At 36.5% G+C, this 12,276-nt stretch overlaps 1 protein-coding gene across 7 annotated transcripts in view; it reads left to right on the plus strand.

Annotated features, from left to right (window-relative positions):
* Positions 1-12,276, plus strand: part of COBLL1 (cordon-bleu WH2 repeat protein like 1) — a 161,591-nt gene that overhangs the window by 116,776 nt on the left and 32,539 nt on the right. For all 7 annotated transcript variants that reach the window (XM_060016660.1, XM_060016661.1, XM_060016662.1 and 4 more), the window contains 2 exons: positions 2,787-2,884; positions 2,996-3,232. In XM_060016660.1, coding sequence (XP_059872643.1) covers positions 2,787-2,884; positions 2,996-3,232 — 335 coding nt within the window. The remainder of the gene's footprint in view (positions 1-2,786; positions 2,885-2,995; positions 3,233-12,276) is intronic.

Genomic DNA, 12,276 nt, shown 5'->3' on the forward strand with positions numbered 1-12,276 from the left:
GTACACATCATCTTTAAATGGATACTGGATTCAGTTCTACTATTTAATGTCTGTTTTTCTTGGTGCAAGTTATTCAGACTTTCTAGTCACCATCACTAAGGCCTCAGATGTGTAATGAGATAGTACCATCTACTTCCAATTCTTTACATTCCCTAACTTATAAAAAGAAATCAGAATAACTTGTGACACCTACCTCATAGGATTGTTCTAAAGAGTGAGTTAGGCTTGTGAAAAAATCTTTAACCACAAAGTGCTGTCCACATGTCTATTACTATTAATTGTTAGCATTGTCCGCATTGTATAGCATGCATAGTGCTTATTTAATATTTGAAGCGTAAGATTTATGAAGTTTTAATCTGTGAAATATAGTTCTCCTTTAGTGTCTTATTGAGGAAAATTGCATTAATGTATTTATTGGTGTTAACTATGTTTGCTTCCATGGAGTAACTCCTACTTTGTCATAATTTATTTAATTTTTTAAACATTTCCTTTAAATAAAAAGACTATACATTTACTCCTAAGAAAGGGCTATGTATTTGAGACTTTACATTGAGCTGTAAGTTCTGCTACAGATATATCCCACAAGTGTCAATATATAGTACTTTGTCTCCAGTGTCACTGAAATTATACTGTGGTTTACCATAAAACCCATATGTGTTTCATAGGAGAAATCTTTTCAAAATTTATAAATCCCTACTCCTGTGTGTCTCTCTCTCTTTAAAATTTGCAACTTATCTGTTGAAGAAACCAGGTCATTTGTCTTATGGTGTTTCCCACATTCAGAATTTTGCTGATTGCATCCTGTGGTGCCACTTAACATGTTTCTTTATCCTCTGCTTCCTGTAAATTGATTGTTAAATTTAGAGACTTGATCAGATTTGGGTGAGATATTTTTGGTAAGAATATTTCATGGATGGTATTGTGTATTTCCATTAACAGACCTGTAATAACAAGTTATCTTTTTTTGATGTTAGCCATCAATAATCTTTGCTTATGTCTTTTTTTTTAACTGTAGTTGATTTACAATGTTGTGTTAATATCTGCTGTACAGCAAAGTGATTCAGTTATACATATACATACATTCTTTTTTATATTCTTTTCCATTATGGTTTATCACAAGATATTAAATATAGTTCCCTGTGCTATACAGTAGGACCTTGTTGTTTATCCATTTTATATATAATAGTTTGCATCTACTGACTCCAAACTCCCAGTCCATCCCTCCCCCTCCCCACCCCCATCTTAGCAACCACAAGTCTGTTCTCTATGTCTGTGAGGCTGCTTCTGTTTCATAGGTGGATTCATTTGTGTCATATTTTAGATTCCACATATAAGTGATATCATATGGTATTTGTCTCTCTCTTCCTCACTTACTTCACTTAGTATTATAATCTCTAGGTCCATCCATGTTGCTGCAAATGGCATTGTTCCATTCTTTTTACGGTCGAGTAGTATTCCATTGTATATATGTACCACATCTTCTTTATCCGTTCATCTGTTGATGGACATTTAAGATGTTTGCATCTTTTGGATATTGTGAATAGTGCTGCTGAGAACATCAGTGCCAATGTCTTGGTTAATTAGGAGTTAGAAAATAAATATAATCTGTTACAAATATTCCTTTAATTATCAGTTGAGATATTTCTAAAAAAGAAGATTTCCCTGTGTCAGCTATTTGTCTACCTAGATAGAGTTCATTCAGAAAAGAGAGGATAAAAGTGTGATTCTTTCCCTTAATCAATTTTTAAAACAATGGACAGTGAGAATCAGGGTTATTTTTAGTATCATTATGAATTCATGAAATTAAACATATGTGCTATGCTTTAATTTATTGAGATATTCTTATGATGCCCAAATTGTCCTGACTTTGGCCAGGAGAAACCATATCACGTTGGCTCCTGAGATGGTCCCTTTTAGTGGGAAATGGTATTTAGAGACACTCTGGGCAAGGGTGACTCAGCACTACTGGGTTTGTCATTGTTTTTGGCCCTTTCAGTTGACATTAGGAAACACTTTTTAGAAAATGAAATATTACCTATACAACTTTGAGGTTTGACGTTTGCCATTCTGCTTAAATTGTGGTTTAATTTCGGCACTACTGACATTTTGGGCCAGATAATTCTTTGTTCCGGGGGGCTGTCTTGTGCATTGTAGTTTGTTTAGCAGTATCACTAGCCTGTACCCAGTATATGCCAGTAGCACGTTCTCTTCACCCTTCCCCCAGTTGTGACAACCGAAATTGTCCCTAGGTTTTGTTAAACGTCTTTGGCGGGATGTGCGTGTGTGTGCGCGCAAAATCACCACCAGTTCAGAACCACTGTATTAAAGAAATAAAGTTTTTAAAACATTTAACAGAGTGCTGAGTAATTATAATGAATCATGTTTTGGAGAATTAAATATTTCAGAATAGTTTAGCTCTGAGACAAAATATATAACTCAAAATCAACAAAGGGACAAACTGTATGATAGCAACTTCATATCTCATTTAATTCGAAGTGTCCTTTTTACTTCTGAAATGTTGGTAGTTATGGATAAAACACAGACTCTTGAGTCGCTTCAGTTTCCTCTGCTGTGGAACAGGAACAATAATACTAAATTTGCTTGTTGCTTTGAGAATTAATTAAAATATGAGGTGCTGAGCAGAGTGCGTGGTTCATAGTAGAGCATAATTAGTAGCTTTTATCATTAGATAAAGTTATCAAGGGAAAGTAATTGAGGGATAGTTCACCTCAGAGGTGAACATATAACCCCTCAAGCAAAAGTAAGGTGCTTTTCTTCTATTTTAGAGACCTGCCAAATATCACAAAACCTAGACCTTATGAAGGATAAAGAAAATAAAGGGTTTTTCAGCCTTTTTCAACGCAGTAAGAAAAAGCGGGAGCAAGTACGTATTTTCTTATGTAGCATTTTGTAAGATTCTTCTACTCTGTTTTTAAGTGCACGTGCTTTTCGTCTTGGAATTACCTGTAGATTTTGCTTTTTCATTCTTTATTAGACCGCCAGTGCCCCTGCAACTCCTCTAGTAAGTAAGCATCGTTCAGCTTTTACAAGGAGCAATACCATGACCAAACAGTATATTTCAAACACCCTGCCGTCGGATGCACCCAAGAAGAGGCGTGCTCCACTGCCTCCAATGCCAGGATCTCAGAGAGCCCCGCAGGACCTTGCTCACATCCAGGAGAGGCCAGCTTCTTGTGTGGTGAAATCCACAAGTCTGCATGAAACAGAGGAGGTACGTAAATTTGTTTTGTTTTTCATTTTTAGTTTTTTTTAGTAAATTTGTTTTGTAAATTTTTTTTTTAGTAAATTTGTTTTGTAAAATTTTTAGTAAATTTGTTTTGTTTTTTATTTTTAGTTTTTTATTTTTCCTCTTAACTAACTTGTCCTTTCCCACATAGGCTGCTAACAATAACAGTTACTAATCTGTAATAAGATGAATAACTAGTTACTGATAACATTGGTACTGTGAAGAGATTCTATATGTAGAGTTCTGCAATGCAGTAAAGAATAAATATGTCAGTTTTAAGTAGCTTTTATATACAAGCAAATAAATCATCCATAAACCTTAAAGCCGTGGTTTATTAAGGCCCAACTGGAGGTTCTTGCATGATGCATGTATTAGGAATGGAAATACTTTTTTTTTTCTTTTTTTTTTTTGTCTGTACGCGGGCCTCTCACTGTTGTGGCCTCTCCCGCTGCGGAGCACAGGCTCCGGACGCGCAGGCTCAGCGGCCATGGCTCACGGGCCCAGCCGCTCCGCGGAATGTGGGATCTTCCCGGACCGGGGCACGAACCTGTGTCCCCTGCATCGGCAGGCGGACTCTCAACCACTGCGCCACCAGGGAAGCCTGAAATACATATTTTTGAACACTTTTTTTTTTTTAAACAGCAACAGATTTTTATGTTGCATTCGTGGGTTTCTAACTAGATATAGTCAGGTCTTGACCAGACTCTGAGATTCTCAGGGGAGAAATCCTTGTGTCTGCCTGATACATAAATACTCTATAATAAAAAAGAGTCTTTATATAGCATATATTGTAGTTACTATCATATACTTTTATGTTCAAGGCACTGTTCTAGGTGTACCTTTTTCTTAAACATCTCACTATTGCTCTCTTTAATCCCAAATTTTCCTGCAGCATGCTGTTTTGTAGAAATCCATTTGCGAACAAGTTTTCATGCCTATGAAGTCTGTACATTCCTTGCTTTATTCAGGTGAATTACAAGCGAAGTTTTAAGTAAATGTGATTGAACATAAGACCATACATTTTGTTGCTTGTAATCAAATGATTTAAGTAACTGTGAGAGCAAATTTTATTTTGAGGTATTTGAGAAACCGAGAAGTTTTCTTGTATCTAGTTGAAGGGTTTTATTTCCCCCTTGGAAGCTTAGTAAATTCAATGCTCAAGTAAATGAACACTTCTCAACCAACTAATAAACATTTCTCTACTTCCTTAACCTTAGAAAAATTTTAACTATAGTTTTTAATTGTAATTGATAAGCTCTCATATGTGTCTTTAGAAAGCAGCAACTGGATTAGATAGAAATGAGCATAAAAAATGTTGGAACTCGGTAGTTATTTGGAAAATCGTCTATTAAACTGTCTTCTTATTTCTGTAAGGGTCTCTTGTCTAATGGTTGTGGTATAAAATCTCACCTTGCCCATCAGGAGGATAGTTATTTTTTCAAATGATAGAATCATTTACTACAGAATTTTTCAGGGTAACTGCTTGGTAGTTGGATTCAGCCTTAAAAAGCATGTGGGAGTGCCGTAGTCAGGCAAGAGGAATCCCGTGGAAAGATGCGGTGAATGTCAGGGCTGTGGCAAGTCTGGGCATGCGCAAGAAACAGAGCTTGAGTGAGGAGAGAGGCAGGGACCAAGTCAGGGTCCCAGAGACCTCATTTTGTGGCCATAACTAGTTTGCATTTCTTCATAGTGAATCATTTAAAAGGTAGCACTTTCAGGATTGTTTTATATTTTTAATTACCATAAAACTGTACTGTAAGAGTATAACTTATCATACTCATGAGTGGTTACCAAAGTCTGTCTTCTTCTTTATATAGAAATACATCTTAGCCTCTGCTCACAAACCTTTATTCCAGATGACTTCATCCAATCTATTCCAGTAAATGTCCTTTATGTTGGGAGCCTGAAGAGGTCTACGTTGTCTTTCTAACAGTCAGCTTCTTAAAATTCTAGGCCATGCTACTGGTGACCTCGACAAAAGCCATTTCTTTTGATTCCCACTCTCTGCTCTATGACCAGTTGATGCCCCCGTGTTAAGGACTGATTTTTTTTTTTTTTAGTATGTTGCCTTTGGCAAACTAGACATCTTTATATAATTTTCTAGTTATTTTTTCCTTTGATCTGGACATGTGGATAGTTCTTTGATGTATTATTTAGTAGGACCCTGGAATTATTTGTTTTTCCCTAGTGCAGCTGAAGAACCACTTTTTAAAATTTATTCATTACAAAAATTCTTAACAAGCTGTGGTTCTGTTTGTGATTGTGTGTTTGTGGGTATGTGTACATGTACATGTGTATGCTCATACGAATTCTTCCCTTCCCGGGCATCCCAGCACTTATTTTCTTAAGTTCTTTGCCATATTTGATGGAATAGATCACCCGTCGGTCTTGATTTTTCTTTCTTCCTTTTTTTTTTTTTTTTTTTTTTTTTGGTGCAGGGGGGGCCTGTGCCATGTGGCATATGGGATCTTAGTTCCCTGACCAGGGATCGAACCTACAGTAGAAGCATGGAGTCTTAACCAGTGGACCACCAGGGAAGTCCTTTCTCTCTTCCTTGGTCCTAATTCTCTTCTTATATCTCAGCTCTCTTCTATTTTTTTTTTGGCCACCACTTCCTTTACCCATTTTCTGAATTTGGAGGTACCTGAATCCACGGTATTAGCCTCTATTTACTCTTTCAGAGAAAACATCTATTCTTTGTTGAGTTTCTTGTTGTAGTGTTTTGAATAGTGTCCCCCCCAAAGATACATCCAAGTCAAGGATCTAGAGATGAGATAATCCTGGACTTAAGTTGGGCTCAAATCCAATGACTGGTGTTGGTATAAGAGGGGAGACATGGGCACAAAGACACAAAGGGGTAGGCCATGTGATGACAGAGACGGAGACTGCAGTAGTGCTGCCACAAGCCAAAGAATGCCAGGAGCCACCAGAAGCTGGAGGAGGCAAGGAAGGATTCTCCCCCAGTGCCTTCTGAGGGCTATGGCCCTGCTGACACCTTGATTTCAGGCTACTAGCTTCCAGAACTATGGTAGAATAAACTTCTGTTGTTTGAAGTTGCCCAATCATGGCGATTTGTTACAGCAGCCCTATGAAATGAATACGTCAGCTTTGTATTCCAGCCCCAATATTGTTCCACTTGCAGTTTGAACTCACGGTTGCTTATTGACTCATCACTACCTGGAAATCCACGTATTTAAAATCAACCTCACTCTCAGATTGAAAAGCTCAAGATCATCTTTGATGTTCTTTATTTTTCTTTTCACATCCAATTAGTGACCAACCCTTCATTCAGCCTCCCTTCACAATATCTCCTTGTCCCTTTCTTCCATTCCCTCTGCTAAAAACATGCCTCAGGGAAATCCAGGACCAGGAGGGTAAGGAGAAGGTCAGGACTTAACTTGTCTTGCCCCTTCTTGTCGTCAGAAAACAAAGAATGTGGCAAGCTGCCACATTTATATTTCATAATTGTCACTTCCCAGTTCAGAAACTTTGCATAGCTGGCTGTTATTTTCTAGGCATTCAAGGTCCTCTACCAGCATAACAATTTGGTGGGTATGGAGAGCTGTGCTTTCCTCCCTCCCTCCCTCCTTTCCTTCTTTCCTTCCTTTCTTTCTTCCTTCCTTCCTTCCTTCCTTCCTTCCCCCCTTCCTTCCCCCCTTCCTTCCCCTCTCCCTCCCTCTCTCCCTCCCTCCTCCCCTCGCTCTCTCCCTCCCTCCTCCCCTCCCTTTCTCTCTTTCTTTCTAGCTGTATTGACATATAATTGACAAATAAAATTGTAAGCTATTTAAAGTACACATTGTGGTAATTTGAAATACATTGTGAAAAAATTCCCACTATCTATTTAATTAACATATCCATCACTTCACATATTATCTTTTTTTTTTTGTTAAGAATATTAAAGTTCTACTCTCTTAGCGAATTTCAATTATATAATACAATGTTGTCAACTATAGTCACTATGTTTTACATTAGATCCTCAGACCTTATTCATCTTATAGCTGAAAGTTTGTCCTCTTTTACCAATTGCTATTTCCCCTACCGCCTAGCCCCAGGCCACCTTTTCTACTCTCTGTTTCTATGAGTTTGATTTTTTTAGATTCCACATATAAGTGATACCATGCAGTATTTGCCATTCTTTGTCTGGCTTATTTCATTTAGTGTAATGCCTTCAAGTTCCATCCATGTTGTCACAAAGGGCAGGATTTCCTTCTTTCTCATGGATGTAATATTCCTCTGTGTGTGAGTGTGTGCACACGTGTGTATCACATATATTTATTTTTTAACATATCACATCTTCTTTGTCCATTCATCCATACATGGACACTTTGGTTGTTTCTATATCTTCGCTATTGTGAATAATGGTTCAGTAAACATGGGAGTGCAGGTATCTTTTCAGTATCCTATTTTTATTTCCTTTGGATACATACCCAGAAGTGCAATTCCTGGATCATGTGGTAGCTCTATTTTTAATTATTTGATGGACCTCCATACTGTTTTCCATAGTGGCTGCACAAATTTACATCCCCACCAAGAGTGCACAGGGATCCCCTTTTCTCCACATTCTGCCAGCACGAAGCTCTTATATTCTTTTTTTTTTTCGTAGCTCTTATATTCTTGATGACAGCCATTCTAACAGGTATGAGGTGGTATCTTAATGTAATTTTGATTTGTGCTTCCCTGATGATTACTGATGTTAAACACCATTTCATGTACCTATTGACCATTTGTAAATCTTCTTTGGAAAAATATTTATTCAGTTCCTCTGCCCATTTTTTAATTGCATTTTTTTTTTTTTTGGCTATTGAGTTGTGTGAGTTCTTTATATATTTTGGATATTAGCGCCTTATCAGATGGAGTGATCGTACTTTCTCTGAATTTGTCTCTCTTGTGCCTTTTTATTTTGTTTTAATTTATGTGTATGTGCAGATAGTATATTCATATGATATATATTTCTAAAGATAAAAAGGAAAATACAGTGAAAATTCTCCTTTCCTACCCTGCCGCTAGCAAATTCTTATGCCCAGAGGCAACCACTAACAGTTTCTTGTATATTCTTCCAGACATAATCTATATATACTCCAGCCAATATTCAACCTACATATGATTTTTTTCTCAGATGGTCACATGTTACATGCATTATGTTATACCTCACTTTTTGATACTGAATGATATATTTTTGATATCCTTATCAGGACATAAAGGGCTTCCCTTTTTAAAAGCTGCATAATAAATATTCCATTGATGGATATAACATGTTATGGGGTGGGTACCCCATCCTCTAAACATAAACATTAAGGTTATTTTATTGTTTAAAGCTTATAGCATGGTTAAATTTCCCCCCTTTTTTTTCTTCCAAACCAGAGGGTGGGAATTGTGTTTCACAGAGAAATTCTGTAACATAGTAGGTGTTCAAGAGAATTGATAAGTAAACTTTTAACCACAGCTTTCACACAGTCAGGTATAGTATTGATATATACAATGAGAATGTCTGTCCAATAAAATTTTAGTATTTCATGTGTAGATCTGGTAAATTTTCAGAAGTACTTGGATAACTTAAAAATTGCTTACATTTACTTTTATAGTAATTGGCCCAAGTAATTCTTGGCAATATTCTTCTTAAGCTTTTACAAAAAAGCCAGAATTTTGGCAAGGTTGTATTGAAAGCTTAAGGACTAATAACTAAAAGGTAGTGTGCATTACATAAGGCATATAAATAAAATTGAGCCCCGAATTGAAATTTTTTATAGTGTTAGATGAAAATATTCAGGAAACTCAGCAAAACATAAGTTTATAGATGAATTTTACTTATTTTACTGTTTGCTTCTTTTAAATTTAAAATCAAAGAGTCGTTATCACTATAGACATTTTATATCTATTTTAACAATTTCATTTTGAATTTGAAATTTTAAAAAGGCACTATTTTTACTGATTAAAAGTAATGCCAAGCTGGGAAAAAAATTACTGGAAAAAACCACGGCAAAATCATTTCCAAGTCCATGAAGAATTTTGGATATATCTTTATCCTGTAATTTTTATTGTTTAGGTGGTAAGATAAACCACAAGGGTGCGCTGTTTAACAGAACTACCGCATTTTGATTTTTCCAATTTTTTTTTTCCCCCCAAAGAGTCCTTTGAATAAAGCAGAAAGAAAATATTGGAAATAGTTACATTATATTAGAAATAGCAAATGCTTATCTCTTGTGGGTGAAGTGCCTGAAAACAGAGCTAGAGAGATAAATAATAGTAATGCATAACAAAGTGATTTATAATTAGCACAGTTTTATTCATTTTGAGCTTTTATCTTAATTTTCTTTTAAGTAATCATTGATATTATATTTGCCTTAGGCTTACAGATAAGTCAGTCTATCTGTAGCTTGGAAAAAATATTATCAACCACATCTATTTTATGCTTTTTGGCTGTCTGTATTTAATAATTTGCCTCTTTCCTCTAAGGCATTTCTCAATACTGGCAAATTAAGGTATTCGGATAGTGATTTTGGAGCATCAACTGAAAATATTCACACAAAAGGCTGTTGATTTTCTGAGCTAATTTTGGCAACCGATTGTGCAGTTTCCAAAGAGGATTCAGTGATGATCCCAGTTAGTAAGATAATTTATCTTAACCTTTTTGGGGAACATTTCTGCATCTAAACTTCTATCCACCTAAAGAATATATTTTAAAGACTACATAGCTTACTGTCATTGCTACAGTGTCCTTTGCATGTCCCTGAATCTCCGTGTACGCTTTTCACATGGTTTCAGGTCTCGTGTCATTTTCTTTGTAAAGGTGAAATACATTGTCTTCTATGGAAATGTTCATTTGGAAGAGAAAACCCTCCAATTAGAAAATTTCTGGCAGTTTTTCCTGGTACTCTTTAAGCACTTTGTGAACATGATTCTGCCTGAAGATGTGAAATGCCATTTGCACAACAACATATGTAAGAGCTGGCTCATGCTGTCATTTACATGGACTAGATCACATGTATTACTGCATAAAATGCATATAGTTATTAACATAAGGTTGTCATTTACTTCATACATGACAGAAGTCAGAAATGCAGTGGCATTGACTTAAATTAAAAGTGACTTAGAATTCTGGGATTGAAACTAAGTTCAGAAATGCAGTTTCCGTCCCGTGTCTGCTGACCAAGTATCTGTGAAGAGCACATTAAATGAAATCAGTGGCCAAAGGATGTCCTAGTATTATTGACAAATTAACCTTTTATGCCTATTTTACATTTGAAGAAGAGGAAGAAGAGTTGGACAGAAGCTGTAGGTAATCTTGACCCATTGAATTCACAGAACCTTTTGGAGAATTCTTCATTTTTTCATATTTGGTATGGCTTTGCTGCTTGGTTATCTGAGTACACAACAGTGAATTGTTTTTCCCGGGCTACTAGCATGGCACCTCGTTTTCTTTAGGATATTGGCTTTCGGCTGGGAACACAATAAGGAATGCTCTTGATTGGGCATTTCACTTGCTCTCATTTTGTATTCTGCTGCAAACACTCAAATGTTGAGAAATTGAAATTCTTTGCCATATACTCTTATGCAAGTGAAATTTAATACTTAGAGTGTTAGTTTTTTAACAGCTGATTTGTTTCTTTAAAAATATTTGACATTTTTCATCTTTTACCCAATTTCATCTTTTAATGTTTATCATGCTTTACAAGCAGATAAAATGATAGATTGTTATATGATTTTGAAATGTGCAAGTCTATTTGGTCTTAGCTTCACTTAATGAGTTTAATCTAGTCATTTTATGCAGTCATTAAGGTTGTTGTAATAGAGCATTTATAATTTTTAAGAAATATACCCCTTTTTAGTTTTTTTCTCCAGGTTATCTCATAACATTTGGTTTTTTTTTTTTTTTTACCTCCACTCTCCACTTATATTATATAGAAAGTGGACCACACACATAATTCTCCAATTGCCTAGGAACAGTGGTTGTCATGGCATTTTCAGCTTGATATACGGGATACAGCTGTCTGTACTTCCAAAAATATGACTTGTTTCATTCAGTAGAGAAATGCACCAGCGCAGTATAATATTTAATATTCTTCCTCTTTTAAGGCTTCCCCAGATATAAGACATACTTTGTATTGTAGTTTTCATCAGATTTTCAGAGGGTCATAATCACACAAGAGCAGAAGTAATGACTAATGCTTATATATCACTTACTAATATTTCAGACACGGCTCAACCACGTTGCTCATTTAATGCTCACGAAAATCCTCTGAACAATTACTGTTTAGGTTTCTGCCAGCTTTACCTCTGACCTAAACGTAAAGAGCTATGCTCATTATAAAGTTGCTAAATTTTAAAGAACAGTACTATTCAAAGAACAATAGGTCATTTGTGGAATTTGTGTGGATTTATCTTCCTTATCTAGCTTTCCTCTCTGAAATACGTATACTGAGTTAATAAAATATCATTGAAAATAATCAGTGTTAGGGTTTTCCTTTACAAGTTCTCATAGTATGAATTTTACTTAGCCTTTCTACCACTGTGACATTTGGGACCTCATGGTTTCAAAGACATGCCTTTCTCTGGTAACCAGCATGTTAACAGAGGTCAGGGTGGAAAGAAGCTGGCCCCTTTCCTGGAGCCACAGTGATAAAATGGTGAGGTCACTTGGATAATGCCTGCCATACAGCCTTCACTCTCTTTCTGGGATGAACTGAGTTGGCCCCAGCTTGTTCCCTTGATTTCTCCTTTACTCTCATTGAGGCCCTAAATCAGTTACCTATAGATGTTGAGTATCCTCCTGCCCTGCTCCTAGACACCCCTCTGTTTGATCACTATGACCGCAGAGAACCATGGTTACGCGGGCTTCCCATTGCGGTGCCTTGTCTTTGTTGCGGAGCATGGGCTCTAGGCACGCAGGCTTCAGTAGTTGTGGCGCACGGGCTTTAGAGAGCAGGCTCAATAGTTGTGGTGCACAGGCCTAGTTGCTCTGCGGCATGTGGGATCTTCCCGGACCAGGGCTTGAACCCATGTCCCCTGCATTGGCAGGCAGATTCTTAACC

Source organism: Delphinus delphis, chromosome 7, assembly GCF_949987515.2.
Source record: "Delphinus delphis chromosome 7, mDelDel1.2, whole genome shotgun sequence".
Lineage (NCBI taxonomy): Eukaryota > Metazoa > Chordata > Mammalia > Artiodactyla > Delphinidae > Delphinus > Delphinus delphis.